The 16,348-nt window shown below is 44.4% G+C and overlaps 2 protein-coding genes across 3 annotated transcripts; one reads left to right on the plus strand and one right to left on the minus strand.

Moving 5' to 3' along the window:
* Nucleotides 1-563: 563 nt before the first annotated feature.
* Nucleotides 564-6,600, minus strand: LOC118209219. Its single transcript, XM_035384389.1, has 4 exons — nt 6,386-6,600; nt 5,053-5,163; nt 1,625-1,667; nt 564-1,351 (listed from the first exon to the last, which is right to left on the minus strand). The coding sequence occupies exons 1-4, from the start codon at nt 6,437-6,439 to the stop codon at nt 1,266-1,268; spliced, it is 294 nt and encodes a 97-aa protein (XP_035240280.1). The 5' UTR covers nt 6,440-6,600; the 3' UTR covers nt 564-1,265.
* si:dkey-202l22.6 (up-regulator of cell proliferation) lies at nt 6,092-15,985 on the plus strand. Of its 2 annotated transcripts, none has more exons than XM_035384388.1 (3): nt 6,092-6,163; nt 10,035-10,256; nt 10,722-15,985. In XM_035384388.1, the coding sequence occupies exons 2-3, from the start codon at nt 10,214-10,216 to the stop codon at nt 15,479-15,481; spliced, it is 4,803 nt and encodes a 1,600-aa protein (XP_035240279.1). In that variant the 5' UTR covers nt 6,092-6,163; nt 10,035-10,213; the 3' UTR covers nt 15,482-15,985. The 2 variants fall into 2 exon arrangements, with proteins under 2 accessions (XP_035240279.1, XP_035240278.1); XM_035384387.1 differs by lacking the exon at nt 6,092-6,163 and adding an exon at nt 8,129-8,203.
* The last annotated feature ends 363 nt before the right edge of the window (nt 15,986-16,348 follow it).

Consider the following 16,348-nt stretch of genomic DNA (forward strand, 5'->3'; position numbering starts at 1 on the left):
ATGTCGTGAAATTTACACCACTTACGGGAACGCGTGGTTCCTTTCCTCAAGAGCCGGTGTGCGAGCAGGTTTTTGTTTCCACGTATTAACCTGACTGTGTTCGAAAATGAAAACGCGCAAAATGTAAATGCAAACATGAGCACAGTCTCTGGCTCATTCGTGAGTTTTTATGAGATAAGAAATCTTTATAATCAAGAAAAATGTCATAAAAATGTCAGATCACGTAAATCAAGGGTTTTCAATCTTCTCTGATCCAGGGACCCCCGTTATAAATTTAAAATGCTTATATTTTAAAAAGCTTTCATAATTCAAAATATTTTCTATATACAGTCATTGCATGTCTGGCCAGGGAAGCCCCTACAGTACCTTCAAGGACCCCTAGGAGTAAGCAGACCCCCCTGATGAAAACCCAGGACATATATGATTGGGCATATTTTATCATTCAGAACAGAAGCTGGCCTGAAATTAAAAAATGTATCCACCCCTTTACTGAAGATATGTTTAACAGGAAATTGTAAATTACTTCCTGTATAGTTTAAAGGCAACCGAAAGGCAAGCCTGAGTATGTGCTGAGTGATTATTCATGATTAAAATGTTTTTAATGCACATTTCACATTGAACATTTTCACGCCACTGTAGCATAATTCTCCCACATCGGCTTGAACGTGACATGCACATTGTCGATCTCTCTTTCTCTCTCTCTCTCTTTCTCTCTCCGTATTATGATTCAAATACAGAATGATGCTTCACACACTAGGTAGATCTGAGATTAACAAGTCAGAGATCGCATGGTATTAATTACAACATAAACAACGTTTTTTCACTGCAAATGTACATACAGTTCAAACAATATTTCTGGAGCATATTGGTTGCTCACAGCATCATGCAGGTGTGTATATGTGCGCGTGTGTGTGCGTGTCCGTACGTGTGTGTGCACCCGTGTGTGTGCACCTGCGTGTGTATGTACGTGTTCTTGAAATCATTTGGCGTTCCCGTTCATAACCGTGGGTGTGCGTGTGTGTGCGTGTCCGTACGTGTGTGTGCACCCGTGTGTGTGCACCTGCGTGTGTATGTACGTGTTCTTGAAATCGTTTGGCGTTCCCGTTCATAACCGTGGGTGTGCGTGTGTATGTATGTGTGCTTGAAATCGTTTGGCGTTCCCGTTCATAACCGTGGGCGTGCGTGTGGTCGGTTGGATGTAGCGGGGCGGCTCGTTTGGCAGCAGTCTGCATGCCAGCCTGGCGATGGGCTCCAGGCCTCCCTCGCTAGTGTCTGGCCCGGTGCCTTCTCTGCTGGTACTTCCTGTACTGGGACTGGATGGTGGTGGCTGCCTTGTTCAGGTGGGCGGAGTCTGGAGGGGCAAGGGGTGTGGTCAGATAAAGAGGGGAGGGATTTACACAAATTTATTTTTTGAATTGCATTTGACTGGAAGGAAACATCCTGTTAATTTTTAAGCAATATACTGACTCAACAGAGAGCTTACAAGAATGCTGGTAAACACACGCACACACACACACATACACATACTGGCCTATTGACTTAAGGTACATTGTACAAAGAGTCAAGGATCCCACATTGTGTGTTGTGGTACAGAGTGCATTTATTTCTAATGTCAGATACTTACTTCTTCTGTATCCGCCTCCAGTGTTCTGCTGATCAAAACCACTCTGGAAAGAAGTACACACACTGTTAGAGCATAACACCACACTCACACACGCACACACACACACACACACACACACACACACACACACACACACACTTTTAGCCACACAAGTTAATTCATAAACCATTCTCTGCTTTATCTGCATTTCACAGAGAAACTGGTGTGGCCGTCACTCCAGAGATTCCAAGACTGTTTGGAATGCAATATGACATCATCGGAAGAGGGGGGAGAGAGAGAGAGAGAGAGATGGAACGATGACAGAGACGTGGTAACATTATCTTTACGCGCATGCACACGCAGCAGGTACGTGACATATTTTAGCCATGCCATGCATTTCTTGTCACATAGTTAATCACTGCATTCCTCACAAGAATGCGCCACAGATGAATGGCATCGGAGAGTCTTGTCCATTTCATTCCTTGCATGTCAATAAATCACTACTACGAGACAGATAGGCACGTCACTTTTTTCCCTTGTGCTTGTAAATTCTTTATCTCCTAACACTTCATTACAATTGTGGAGTCTTATGTTATTTCTATGCAAATGCTGACATGGGCAGTGAGGTTGACATGGGAAAATATTACTGTGTACTAGGAAGAGGATTACAATAATGGACGTGAGCTTTTCATTACCAAAGCCAAAGGATTTCTGCACACAATGTACATTAGATTACAGCCATTTAACACACTTACCCAGAGTGACTTACACGTATTTTAACATAGAATCCATTTATACAGCTGGATATTTATTGAAGCAATTAAGGTTGAGTGCCTTGCTCAAGGGTACAATGGCAATGTTATATGTGGGAATTGAACCTGCAACCCTTTGGGTTACAAGCCCAGTATTCTTAACCATATAATTACAGTCTCCACCATCGAAGCTGAACAACTGTATTTTGATGTGTTGTATGAATATTCATGAGGCATCACCAGGTACTGTGCAATACTGTGGTAATGGGTGTTTGGGACTGTAACATAGTTTTTGAAACCAACTAGAATATCCTGCAATTAATCATTTGAAGAGTAGGTTTTTTATTTTTTATTTTTATAAATTCTAAGTCAGTGCTCTAGAGCTCCATTGCTTTCAATTACCAGTAGTGACTGTTCCATCAGCATTAGAATGTTCAGTTAAGAACATTCTAATCATATATTTTTGATATCAGACCTTAAAGGGTTAAAACACAGAGAGGACCAAACACGAGATGGCTATTGTGTAGTCAACAGAAACTGTGCTTTAACACAGGAAGCTCTGGAGACTAATGAACACCTTCCTACTGAAGTCTTTTTAACTGGAATTATGAGAGCCATTAAGGGCTGGCAACAGTTACGGTTAATTATGAGGGTTAGCGATTTCGTTTGGGCTAAAAGGGACTGTGGAAGGGTTGCCAAAACACCACGCAGGTTGAAAGCTTTGGCTGTTTCGCAGGAACAGAGCGTTCCTGAGAAGAATGGCGATGACTCACCGTTAAACCAAAATCTCAGCAGGGAATTACCCATGGAGGGTCGTCCTGACAAAGGCATTGTCTACTCTAATGAAACCATTCTAGCAGCAGTTGAAAGCACGGTGTAGGACGATCTGTCTTTTTCGGAAACCGGATGTTGGTGCCCAGTAGGAGTAAACTTGTTGATCCAGTTTGGCCTTTAAGCTCAGGATGTAGAGATTTGATATGGATGGTGGACACCTGAACCTAGATCATTCCTTCCTGATCCTCGATCATTCCTTCTCCGATACATTATGAAAATGTAATCCATTATCGCCCTGGCAGTGATTGGCCTATGGTAGATGTGCACCTGCATTCTGTATCACCCAGGGACATCTTATTGTATCCACACATATATATTTCCTTGCATGAAAGTGAGTCAGACGCAGAATTAATATTCTTACACAATGAAAAGTGATTGGCAAAAATTTTGAGGATTGTAGTGTTAGCTGGCTAGGGATCGCACTGGCACATCGCCAGAGAATTTTCTGGTCTGAATCATCACTTCCAGTTGGAGCCCCAGCTATCTGAGGTTATCAATCGACCGAAGGACTACGTGAATATTGACTTATTAGCAAAAGCAGATTTTCCAACTTATCTCTCACCAATGAGTGTCAGCCCGGTCAGGCTAGTAGTACCATAAGCTCCTGAGCCTTAACATGTGAGGCTATCCTGCTAATGCTTCACTCAATGGCTTACGATGTGTCCTCAGGCTAACACTGGCCACCAATGAGAGACACTCTCCTTCCCTAGTCAACACTACTGGTCATGCATGGAAGGCTGTTTATTTATATCAGAGCTAAAAACAACACACACTTTGAAGTGCAAGTGACACTACTGTATTGTTTTTCATTAAGTATTTGCTGTAGTGCCTTCCACTCGAAAAAAAAAAAAAAAAAAAAAACACACTGAAGTAGAAATGCAAATAATGGGACATTCAGTATACTGCTAATTTGGTTCCAGGTTCAAAATTGACCATTCATTTATTATTAAAAAGAATGAGACCTTAGTTCACAAAAACAAACGAAACAATGCTATTTTACGGGTTTCTGGCTCCTTTTTCAAAGAGCCAGTTGACTGTTCTTGATATCCAAGATTGTGGTTTTAACGATCCCCGATTCGATTTTAAAACCAAGGCATTCAGTCGAAATGTTAATTCCCCAATGTAATTCAATGACCCGTGGCCATTTTATTTCCTGCGAGAGCGTAATTTGTCAAAATGAGGCACGTGAACTTTGACCAAACTGAATGTGGTGCACGTGTCGAACTTCATCACGTAAGGGGTGTCATGTTTCAGCATGAGCACACTGCATTCTGACAGGATGTATAGATAGTTTGCTTCCTGGAATTTTTTTATATCCCCTTGAGACCCAGCGGAAAGAAAGTTTTTAATACAAAATACATCTTAGATGACAAAAGCATGTTGCAGTGAAAATATTTTTCAAAAATATGATTTATTTTATTTTTATTGAATGTCCCGTGTAGTGTAGGCTTCTGCACAGTATAATATATGGTTCTCTAAGACCAGAGACTCATGTCTCCTTGCAGCTCACGTCCCCTCCTTAGGGGATATTATTTCAGTTTTAGTGAACGTGCTCAATGGGCCCAGGAAGATATTTTCTGATTACCTGCCCACTTTACAGCACAATGCTGTTATATTCAGAGGCTATGTGAGCATATTAATTTCTGATTACAGGCTTATATATCCTCCTAAGACGTGACAGTTTTGTACACAGTATTATATTCTACAGACTCAGGCCCTTTCAGAAATATTCATGATGAACCAAACTGAATCAGTTTCAATGGTAAGGAGACAGCACCTTTCATGTTAGGAATACCTAATAGGAGTTGAATATCTAGTGAGAATATGAAATCTGTGTTTGTTGTGACAGCTCTGACCCCTGACCTCATCAACACGGCTGCTACGGCGACCCTGGGACACACAGTGGACCTGCCAGGGTGTGGGTGGGGCCACCATGTAGGGGAGGGGCTCAGAGTGGACCCAGCGCAGGCCCAGCTAGAAGAGAGAGAGAGGGAGTGAGAAAGGTAGGATGAGAAAACAAGTGAGAAAGAATGGGGGTAGGGAGTGAGAAAGAGTGAGAAATGTAAAATGACTGCTGTCTAGTCTTTGACGTTGCATAAAAAGCTGATGGTGGTGACAGTGAGGCAGGTGAGATTGAGACAGATGACACTTCCTCACCTTGACAAGGCGTCAAGGTCACTTGAAGAGATTCAGTCACCCCCTGGTAAACTTAAAAACAAACTTACTTTGTTAAAATTGATTTGTTATATTTAGTTTGTTATATATATTCCTTTCAAACCAGAAACATGTAATCTAACTTCATTAAGTCTAAGTCTAAGTCATTTGTATTATTCTTTTTTTATTTTGTTGTAATATTTGGTTATAATATTGTGTGTGTGAGTGTGTGTGTGTGCGTGTGTGTGTGTGTGTGTGTGTGCATGTATGTGCATGCTTGTGCAAGTGTGCACAGTAACTGCACATGAATACATGTGTGCGGTCTGTTCTGTCTCTGTCTGTTTCTATCTAACTCCATTGTTGGCATCTGCCATGGGTTATTTCTGTCCTGTCTCTGTTTCCTGAACATGTAAGGGTCTAATTAGTGTTGAACCGCCTTGTCCCTTTCTTAATTGAATTACTCTCGAATGCACATAAAACCACTGTGTTCTATCGACTGAGCGTATTTCAAGTACTGAATTAATCTGGCCCTTCCTGTGCCCAGAATGTTGTTCCGCATGTGATGACACAGTAAATATTCCAGCTGCTCCAGCTTCACCAAAGGGACAGTTGCTCCATTAGATTTGCTGGACTCAAAGAGGACAGTCCCGTTTTAGGGGTGCAGAACAATTCACTGATAAGGTGTACATAGCCAATGGGGCACTCCTGCAGGCACTATTACACAACACGGATGTCATAGGAAGCCCACCTCCACCATCACCATGGCAATGCGAAATAGGCTACTGAACACCCACTGCTTCCATTGGATCCAGAGTACCAGGTAAATATATAAATTTATCTCCCACCGCTTTTGCCATTCACCCTGCCTTTAATAATTTTTTTTTTAAACGAGATTTAGCAAATAAAAATACAAATAGACAGGCAGAGTTGAGGACACAGACAAATGGTTAGCTGGCAGCTGAGCGTTTGGTTTATTATAACAAGTTTTAAAAGCACGATTCTTATATGCTCCGATCACTAAATGGCAACATTTCTTGCCTACCTGCTCCGAAAACCGCACCACCAAGTACATAGCAGTTAACATCGTCGCCAGCATCTTCCCCGTTCCCCCGCCGTCCAGGTGTCCTACCGTTGGACTGTCTCCCCTCACACCCGAGAGGAAAAGAGGAGTTTACTTGGAGGCACTCTGAGTGCGAAAGAGATGGAGAGCTACCGCTAGGCACTGACACACGCGCATGCTTTCGAGCTCACCCACACACGTACGGGCGAAGTAAGTCTAATAATGAGATTTGCTGGACAGGAATAGAGTGGCCGTAATCTTTTGTCTAGTGTCTGAGTTTGAGACCTACCGCGCGGCCTCCCAATATCGCTTTCAGTGACATATACGATAACCAGGTGTTCAACTTTTTACCATTTCAACCGATAATGAAATTGCGAAAATTATTTGTAGCTGCGCTGGTTATAATTTGCAGTCTGTGATGTTCTATGTAGGCTTCTATACAAACAACCTTCAAATAAAGCTCTGTATGCCGCAACGTCTGGAGCGTAACACTTTTGAGAACAGTTATTTTGAGATGGGATATTGTGCACTGCCAATCCATCTAACGTAAACTGTTGCTATCAAGGTCAAATGTTTGGCTAAAAAGATTATGAAAGTTCTTAAAAAGAAATGAAAACATAGGGCATACAATTTTTTAAAAAGACTAAATATTGACCTAGCTTTGAAAACATCTCCTGTAATGTGCATTGTTTTGCATGCTTCAGAACAACGTGGGCAACGAAAAAAGATCTGTTGAAAGATCCCCCTCAGTAACCTACCCACTATGGATGCGGTCTAATTTAGTGCTCTCCTATACAGTCAGCACACGAATGTCCCCGGAGTGTTTTCGAAAAGGCTACTGCGAGTGGCAAGAATGCAGAGGGCATTGCTAAATTATGAGGACAGCATGTTTTATCTGCCGCAAACGATGTCAGACATTCTGGAGGTCAAATTCAAGAATGCGCCAGAACGCACCAATGAAGTGGAGAGAATGTTCACAACCGGGTTCTATTCATCAGATAGGATCGATCAGCGAGTGCGCAGGAAGCTTAACAGAAGTTTAGATTAACGGAATGTGTTTAAGTCGACTGACGCCACAACCCCCCCTCCTTTTTACGTGCATTACCTGTGCGGATGAAAATGACCGAAGGAAGTACGTCAAATTTAAAACGACACGCCTTTTAAACATCTCAAAAAATTTTGTGTATGTGTTGTCAGAATGTATCTAACAGTGTATGTCTGTACGTGCTTGTCTTGCTGTAAACATTTATGTTTTAATCATTTGTATTTAATGAAGCTCTTGATATCTCTGACTTGTTTAATCGGTAGTTTGTGTCTTAACAGTATTAGCTTAACCTAGCACTGTAGTGTATCATTACACAAGAACTGCTCAATCAAATACAATCCGATACAACCAGATACCTTGATGCAATAAAACATTTTTCACGCATCACTGAGGACAAAGTTGTAAGCAAAAGTATATTCACTTCAAGGTTTTATTTTCCCAGATAAACAGGAAAAAATAAAACATGCTTTCAGTGAAAGTATTTTACACTTATCTCTTGTAGTTGTGTGTGCGTGTGTGCATGCGTGTGTGTCTATTTGTGTGCCTGTGCATGTGTGTGCATATGTGCGTGAGTGAGGGAGACAGAGAGAGAGAGAGAAAGAACAGCAGGTACAAGGAAGAAAGATATGTGCTGGCATGATTCTTATCGCATTAGTATAAGAACGTCTTCTGAAAGGAGAATCGTCATTTAGATAAAGACACCTTTACGTTGGATGCACAGCCTCAGGTTCCACTGGGTGCCATATATCCTGAAGGTAGGCTTTCTGCTTTTCTGCTTTCACCGTCATCAGCACTCATCAACACTGATTTAGAGTACCCTGTGCTGTGAAGACCCATGAGGTGGTTCTGTGTGAAAGCCGCGGACCTGTGAGGTGTCAGGGCCATGTTAAGACCACGCAAGGTGTGAAGGTCACTGGCTCTGCACCCGCTTGGATTCTCCAGCTCTTACACTAACACTTCTCAGTGTTCATGCTCAGGTGCTTTTCAGGATCTGTTTCACAGAACATCTCAAATTAATTTTAAAACTCTAAAAAAAAGATCAATTAACTTAATTACTGATGCTTTTAAATGACGGTCCAAGATTTCCTTCAAGAAATTACCATTGTAACAAAAATAAGATAATAATAGTAAGGTTTTGCCAGAGAAAACAGGGGTTGTATAAAGTGCATATATGCAACGATGGATTTGAGCCAGGTCATTTTTGTAACATTCAAAAGAATTCTGGATAGAAAAAGAAAAAGATAAAATGAGACAGAAATTTGTGTGAAAACAGACTCATTGTTCTAATGAAATTATCTTTCTTTATGCACAAGAACTTAAAGTTTTGCTCACTGGGTTCATCTGGACCAGGTACAAGGCTAAATGCTAAAATAGCTGGTGTACGTGCTGGACTGCCTCACAGGGCTTTGGGGCAGGTCTCATTTCTCTCCTCCATGCATCTGCTCAGGGTTCGAGGGACAAGCTCTCTGCTCAAGGGTGTGGCAAGCTGGCACGTCACAGAGCCCCATGTAGGCTAGATCTCAGGTAAAAGCCAGGTATCGCTAGTGAAATCGGGTCCGAAACCGGAGACAGCCAGGGAGGCAAAACCAGTCAGTCATGTTCCACGCTGAGCTGCCCATGCAGAGACATGTATGTAATCTCAATCAATCTGTGATTCATATCGCCCGAGAAATGCGTTGTAAAACCACATTGCTTTAAGCAGACAATGTTAGAAACATGAGAACCCTGTAATTTTAGCCACTTACAAATTAGCATCCTGCCCCTGAATACACGAAGTTACACATTTCACTCCTGCGATTGTTGTACAAAAACCAAGCATCACATTAACAATGACATTATTACTATGGCATAACTCCAAAGGTAATATGACTAATTTTTATCTCTATTGATTTTTGTTGAATTGATCATTTGAAGTTGAAATATTATTCTGTAGCCCTTTGGGCATATTGTTTTACCGTTATCAAGCACACTTCTGGTTGATTCTATTTTGGCTATTGTTAAGCAAATCTCTGGTTGTTATTTCTATTTGGATCGTTGTTTAGCAAAAACTTCTCGTTGTTAATTCTATCTGAGGAAAAATGTTCAACATACAAAAGGCCAAATTACTGACACATACAAAGCACTGTCTTTAAATCATTAATTCACACGTTTAATGGTGGGCCTGCCATTAAAAGTATTAAAATAAAATAAAAATTAAAAAAAGTTACAAGAAACAATTTTGGCTGTCTTAGCTCACACAAATTGAACAATCTGTGTTCCAATGCAGTGCTACCCAATGTTACATAAATTGCTTAACTTGGCCTGTGTTTTTTCATCTTACCATCTTAAGAGAATGTGGTCATTTCAACTTTATGTGTCACATGGAATGTCAAATGGCAATCGTTAATGGTGGGAACAATTAGCAATTAATTAAATAGTCTACATCATCATGACATTATTCTTGTGTTTTGGTATCCTCTACTATTCTCTACACTGCCATGTCATGTGCTTAAACTTTGTAATATCCCACACCTGACCTCTCCTCCTGTTCATATCAATAGTGGTTATTTCTCATGAAGCATTTCTTCTTCTTCCACATCTCAAAAGTCACTGTCTATTAGGTGGAAGGCAGGCTGAATAAGTCTGGTGCTGTGGAATCAGACATCCAATCACAGAAGGACACCAGTCAAGCTGAGTGCAGGCACCGCTGAATTCCAGGCAGTGGAAAAAAAGAGGTGGAAGGAGAGAGAAAGAGAGAGAAAGAGGGAGAGAAAGTGATATCAGCCATGTCTTTCAAGCACTTATCGCTGAGCCGCAAGACCAGGACATGTAAGTCATTCAGTCACTCTTTCCCAAGGGGCTGTCTTGTTGCGACTGCTTTTAGTGGCTTTTCTTCCAATAGTTTTAATGTATCAACTAAGACAAATCAGAAGCATTATATGCAAAAGAAATCAAGTTTGTGGACCATTAATGTTACATCTTAGTGAATTTATTGAGTCAAAGTGCAAAAGCATTGTAAAATAACTGGTCGAAATGGGCACTAGGAAAAATGTAAATCATTTTAATTTGCAATAAAGAAAATCATCAAATCATCTTGATCATGTCATGCCTGTTCAGATCATGTTAGATCACATATCACAAATAAAGGTGATTATTTGTCTCTTCTAATGTAAATCAATTTTGTAATCCAGTTGGAACTATAACTTGTGATTTTGAATATAGCCAAACTTTTTTCAAATAGTTTGCACTTTAAATTGATTAAATAGTTGATGTTTGGTATTTTTATTTTGAAAGTTTCTGCAGAGGAACGAGGCCTGGAGGATGTACTGCAGCTGCTCGGGCTGGATAGCCAGCGGTCAGAACCCTTGGACCTGGCGGCCATGTTAAAGATCAACACCTGGAACCTGGAGGACCCCCCCGCTCAGGGCCCAAGCGACCTCCCCCACACCTTCCTGCACCGCTTGTGGCTGTTGAGCCCCCAGGCCCGGAGCACCCGCTGCCTCACCCAAGCAGACCCCTTTCCTGAAGCCCTGGGGAATGGGGACCTCCCGGGGCTGGGGAAGGACACTCAATGTGCAGTCAACCCCCTGGATTTGGTAACTGCTGTCTACATGTCCGCGAGCAGCTTCCTGCGCCAGGAGATGACAGTTCGGATGGCACAGTGTGGTTTTGCTGTTCCGTTGCTGCTGCCCCCTAGTGCACAGGGTGGGCAGGTCACCCTCCTCTTGTGGTCTCTGCGGCCAGTGGTGAGGAAATGGAGGCCACAATCACTATCAGAACCTGGCAGCTTCATTAAGGGGGATATAACCAGTGCCAACATGCCTTTGCTGTCGTTTGTCAGATTGGGTCGTTGCAGCGTCTCTAAGTCCCAGGTTGTGAACCACATTCTTGGGGGCTTCCAGGGGCCAACTAGCTGTTTTCTGCATAGGGACATGGACGGAGGCCAACTGCCGCGGAGGCTCTCAGATGGTCTGGTGGAGGTCAGCTGGTACCTGCCTTCGGGTGACCGCGACCTGGATATTTTCCGTGAGCCGGTGATGGTTGCCAACCTCCGTGGAGATGCCGCCACAAGCACCGGCGCCTTCAAAGCACAGCTCCACTTCCTGTGCCGCAACTCCTCGGTGCTCTTTGTGTTCTGTGAATCCCTGGGGGCAGCGGAGCGCCTCCTGCTGGCCTCCTTCAGGGAGAGCGGTAGCCGGGTCTTCCTCATCATGTGCTCGCAGGGAGAGGGGGAGAAGGGGAAAGAGGAAGAGGAACAAGGAAGGAAAGATATGGCACTTAAAAAGCTGGCTGAGGGCTTGGAGCTGCCTGAGGGAGCAGTGTTCTCCTACAGCACGCAAGACAGCAAGGAGGTGCTTGCAAGCACACTGAGCGGGGCTGCAAGCCGGCTGCTGCGAGACAGCCTGCGATCGATGACCCTTGTCAAAGCAGCTGCCACCGCCCACGAGCTGAGCATCACCATTGACGAAGGTGAGGCCTGTAGAATGGCTCTGACTCAGGTGGAGGAGGTGCTGGAAGGGCTTGAGCAGCTGGGAGCCAGCAGGTACATGGACGAGCAGCTGCCACTGCAAGGTCAGCTTTGGAAAAGGCTCGCGCAATTGGAGAAGGAGGACTGCCGGCTAAAGGATTCAGTGAAATCAGCTCAAAGGCAGCAGGAGACGAAGACAGAGATGGAACGCCTCTGCCAGCAGAAAAGAGCATACAGGAGGACTGCAGCTATGAGGAGCTTCATTGCTGCCCTTTCCACACCGGATAAGCTGAAGAGAGCCTTTTTCCTGAGCTGGATGAGGCTGAGGCTAAATGCAATAGCATGGCAGAGACAGCCAATCACAAAGAAGCAGGAGGCCACCACTGCTGAGGGGACAGAGGAGATCCAAGAAAACTCAGAGAAAATTTCCAATCAGATGATGAAGCAACCAGAACCCTTCCTGGGGCTAAAGCATTTCACCCGCGAGATGGGTCTGATCTTTGAGATGTCCATCTTAAGTCCTGGCAGTGGGTCTGATGGGGTACTGTCGTTCCCAGCTCTAGCAACTGACCTGCTCCTGTATGGCCTCCCATTGGAGCTGCTGGATGGGGATGCTTCCACTATGCCCCCACAGTTGATAGGCAGTGTGCTGTCTGTGGTACAGAGCCGGCTGCCACAGGGCAGCCGTGTTCGGGTTCTAACAGTGCTGGGTCTCCATACCTCCAGTAATGCTGCAGTGATCTCTGCTTTACTGGGAGTGACTTTCCCTGTTGGGGACAAGCAAAACGTCAGGGGAGCTTTCATGCTCCTACTCGCTGTTCCAGAGAACCTGAGAAAGGACCTAGCATGCAACTTCCTGCTACTGATCAACACAGAGGGGCTGAAGTGCCTGGGGATGGACCAGGAGGAAGACACAGAAATGCGCAACAATGAGCTGGCTACGTTTGCCATGGGACTGAGTGACGTGACGCTGCTCAATCTTCCAACGCAGGGTGAGGCGGAGATGTGGGACACCCTGCGGATCATGGTGAACGCCCTCCTGCGTGTGAAGGAGACAGGAAGGATGCCCTTTTTCCAGGCTGTGGCTCAAGGCAGTGGTGTGGACACCAAGCAGCTGCTTCAGCTGCTGAGTCGAGTCACTCAGATCATGGCCGCGGGAGACAAGAACCTGATTGAGTCCAGCTTTGACAACCTCCAGGAATATGAGGTCACGAGCAGCAAGCTGTGTTTGCAGGGGCCTTGGCAAAACAGTCATCCCATGGCACCTGTCAGCCCTGAGTACAGTAAGGCAGTGATGGATCATAAGCAGACTCTGCTCACCACACTGCGTAAGTGTGCAGCGTACACCCCTTCAATAAGCCTCCTGGATTTCATGGAACATGTGACAAGTTTGTGGGAGACAGTGCTATTTGAGAAATTCCCATTTGAAATGAAAAACACAGGTGTGGGTGAAGCCTTCTGTGACTTATGCAGAGAATTCTCCCACTGGGAGCATACCTTCCTTGGACATATGGACCCTTGGGTTGAGGGGGCAGTTGAGCTCATCCGCACATTTGAGGAGAACACTCCGGTGAATGAGGAGCCCAATGGACATCAGAGTTTGGAAGAAGTTCTCAGCAGCTTGAAGATACAGGCAGTGAAAGAAGTAGAGTCTGAAGCCTCCAAAGTCATTTCAAACCTGGAGGAATACTTCAAGAAAGGTAAAGGCCATTCATCCTTGATAGAAACGTACAGAGATAACTTCACCAACAGTGTATACATGCTTAAGGAACACACGGCTTGTGAGGCCAGTTACAAGCTAGAGGCTGCTAAGAGGGAGCATGATATAGCCACAAAAACAAAACACTTCCAGACAGAGCTAGAGGCAGCTTTGGAGGTACGCCTGGGGTTGATCCTAGAGCGCTACAAGGCTAGTGATCCCATTCCGGAGGACAAACAGCTGCAGGAAGAGTTCGACCAAGTTTGGGATGAGTCCATCTCCAAGCTGGACCTCACTCCCCTGGCAACACGAGATATCGCCAGCCAGGTCCTCCAGCAGCTGAGGGAGAACCTTGCCAACCGTGGCATCAGCAAGCATCTGGATAAACTGACAGAGATGGCCAGCTATGAGGCCTCCGCCTTCACCGTTGATGAAGAGCACTTTGGCTATCGAAGCAGGCTGAAGCAGATGTTCACTTATGAACACAAAATGCAGGCCCAGGAATTAGCAGACAGGGTGATAGAGAAGTGCAGGAGGTACACCTTAAGAAAAAAGTCCCTCAATAGAGATTACCTTGACAGCTACACCAGAGAGCTGTTAAAAATAGTGGACAAGGCCTTGGAGACAAAGCAGTTTGACATTAGGTCAAGGTTTGAGGTAGAGCTGAAGGTACATGTCTGTGCAAGTGCAGCCCGCTCCTTCCAGGAAATGCATGAAAACTTCACCAAGGAGAGCGACCCCCTAGCACACCTTGAAAGGGCTCGGGACCAGAACTTCTGGAAGTTTGTCTACGACTTCCGCAAAAGGGACCAGTGTCGGAAGGCTGCCAGGACCTTTATCACCCTTTGCCTTAAGCCAGCCGTGCTGGACTACATCTACCGTGCACTGGGGAAGTTGATCCTGGAGGACATGCTTAGCAGCGATGATGGTCACCATTACCAATCTCCACAAGCATTCCACTTCAACCTCCTGAAGGAACTGCTGCAAGAGGACAGTTTTGAGAGCTTCCTGGAGTACCTGCTGTCCAGTGAGAGCTTCATCAGGAGGAGGATTCAGGACCACATAAAGGAGTTCCTCTCTGGGACAGAAATGCTGCAGGGGTGGATGCAGCAGCACCTGGAGCTGATCTCAGAGAGGATGTTGACGACCGTGAGGCAGATTGGAGGCTGCTGGAATGAGTCATGGAGGAACGTAAGGCTGCTGCTGGAGAGGGTGTGTGATGACCTGGAGGGCCCCGGGGATGTAGCCATTCCCCGCGATGCCTTGCAGGGGCCCCTCTTCCAGATCACCATGCCAGGGGACAGGTTCATAGAGTGCCTGGAGAAGTCATTGACCGAGATGCTGCAGGCTGTCAATCAGGAGTTCTTGCAAGGTGGTGGCTGCAGTACTGAGAATATCGCTAGTAAGCTGCAGGCCCTCCCAGTCCATCCACTGGACGAGCTCTACCGCAGGGTGAGAGGGTGCGAGGAACGGTGCCCATTCTGCAAAGCCCCGTGTGAGGCATGGGAACGGGATCACACGGTGCACCGTGCCCTGCTGCACCGGCCTAAGGGTTTAGTCTCCTATGCCTGCGCCGCCTCCGATTCCCTGTCCCACAACATATGCCCCTCTGACATCGTCGGGGAAAACCAGTTTTGCAACAGAGATACGGCTGGACAGTTCCTCCACTACAGGGACTACCAATCAGTGTATCCCAACTGGAGCATTCCTGAGGAGGCCCCCAGCACCCGGGGGCAAAGTGTCTACTGGAAGTATGTGCTGGTGAGACACAACAGTAGGTTTGCCCAGGAGTACCAGTGTGAACCAGCTCAGTTGCCAGAGGAATGGTTGACCATCACCCAAGAGGAAGCTATTCAGAGCCTGAGAGAGACCTTTGGTATATTGTGAAACTGACATTATGTGAAACTCAATTTTTCAAAATGACATTAAGCATATTAATTGAATAGTACACACGTCTCCATGTAAATAGCATATATGCAACTGAGAATTTATTAAATATTTAAATTTAATAAAAAAAAAAAAAAATCAAATCTCTGAAGAAGCAGCATTGCATTTCCTCACAGAAAAAAACATATAGGTATAGGGAATAAATTCACAATATAACCCTTTACCTTACCTTTTCTTTTGCACAATGAATAAAAATGAAATTTGATACAAGAAGCAGCATACTGTACATGTACTGTGCATGGGGATGTCTGAATTATTGTCAACATAAAAAGCAACAATAATCAACAATGCCATATGATTGCTATTGCCATATAGCACCTGTTACATTTGTCCAATTCTTTCTGTACAACTTTTGGTACCAGATTTTAATAAGTTGTGCTGGTAATGAATGAATTCTATTCTGAATTAAAATTGTAATTAAAAACAAATAAAAATTAAATAAAAATTGCACCAAGGTTTTGCCTGACTATGCCATTTCATAACTTTCATTTAGCTATTTTCATTCAAAGACCTTGAGCTAAACATGGAAAATCATGTACAAAACTTTTTTGCAAGGGGATCTTGGTTGTTCCCTTGTCAAGTGGAAGCAGAAGAGCACCCTTGTACAGTATTGCTCTGATTATAAAGATCCCTGCAATGAGCAACTCCAACCACACGAGGGCAGCAGAATCCAGTCCACCTGCAGCATTGACATTTCAGCTTCGGGAAACCTGCACAAATACATCAGGTCATCTGAATCCCTCATATTATTCAGGAGCTTAAGAAATTGGCATTTCTGCTTATTGTTTTGAAAAACAACACCTTAAC

This window comes from Anguilla anguilla, chromosome 12, assembly GCF_013347855.1.
Source record: "Anguilla anguilla isolate fAngAng1 chromosome 12, fAngAng1.pri, whole genome shotgun sequence".
Taxonomy (NCBI): Eukaryota; Metazoa; Chordata; class Actinopteri; order Anguilliformes; family Anguillidae; genus Anguilla; species Anguilla anguilla.

Coding starts and splice junctions, on each gene's coding strand:
- LOC118209219 (XM_035384389.1), bottom strand. CDS start 6,439: ATGCTGGCGACGATGTTAACTGCTATGTACTTGGTGGTGCGGTTTTCG. Junction 5,164..6,385: donor TGGTGCGGTTTTCGGAGCAG/GTAGGCAAGAAA, acceptor TCTCTCTTCTAG/CTGGGCCTGCGCTGGGTCCA. Junction 1,668..5,052: donor GTAGCAGCCGTGTTGATGAG/GTCAGGGGTCAG, acceptor ACTTCTTTCCAG/AGTGGTTTTGATCAGCAGAA.
- si:dkey-202l22.6 (XM_035384388.1), top strand. CDS start 10,214: ATGTCTTTCAAGCACTTATCGCTGAGCCGCAAGACCAGGACAT. Junction 10,257..10,721: donor GAGCCGCAAGACCAGGACAT/GTAAGTCATTCA, acceptor TTATTTTGAAAG/TTTCTGCAGAGGAACGAGGC.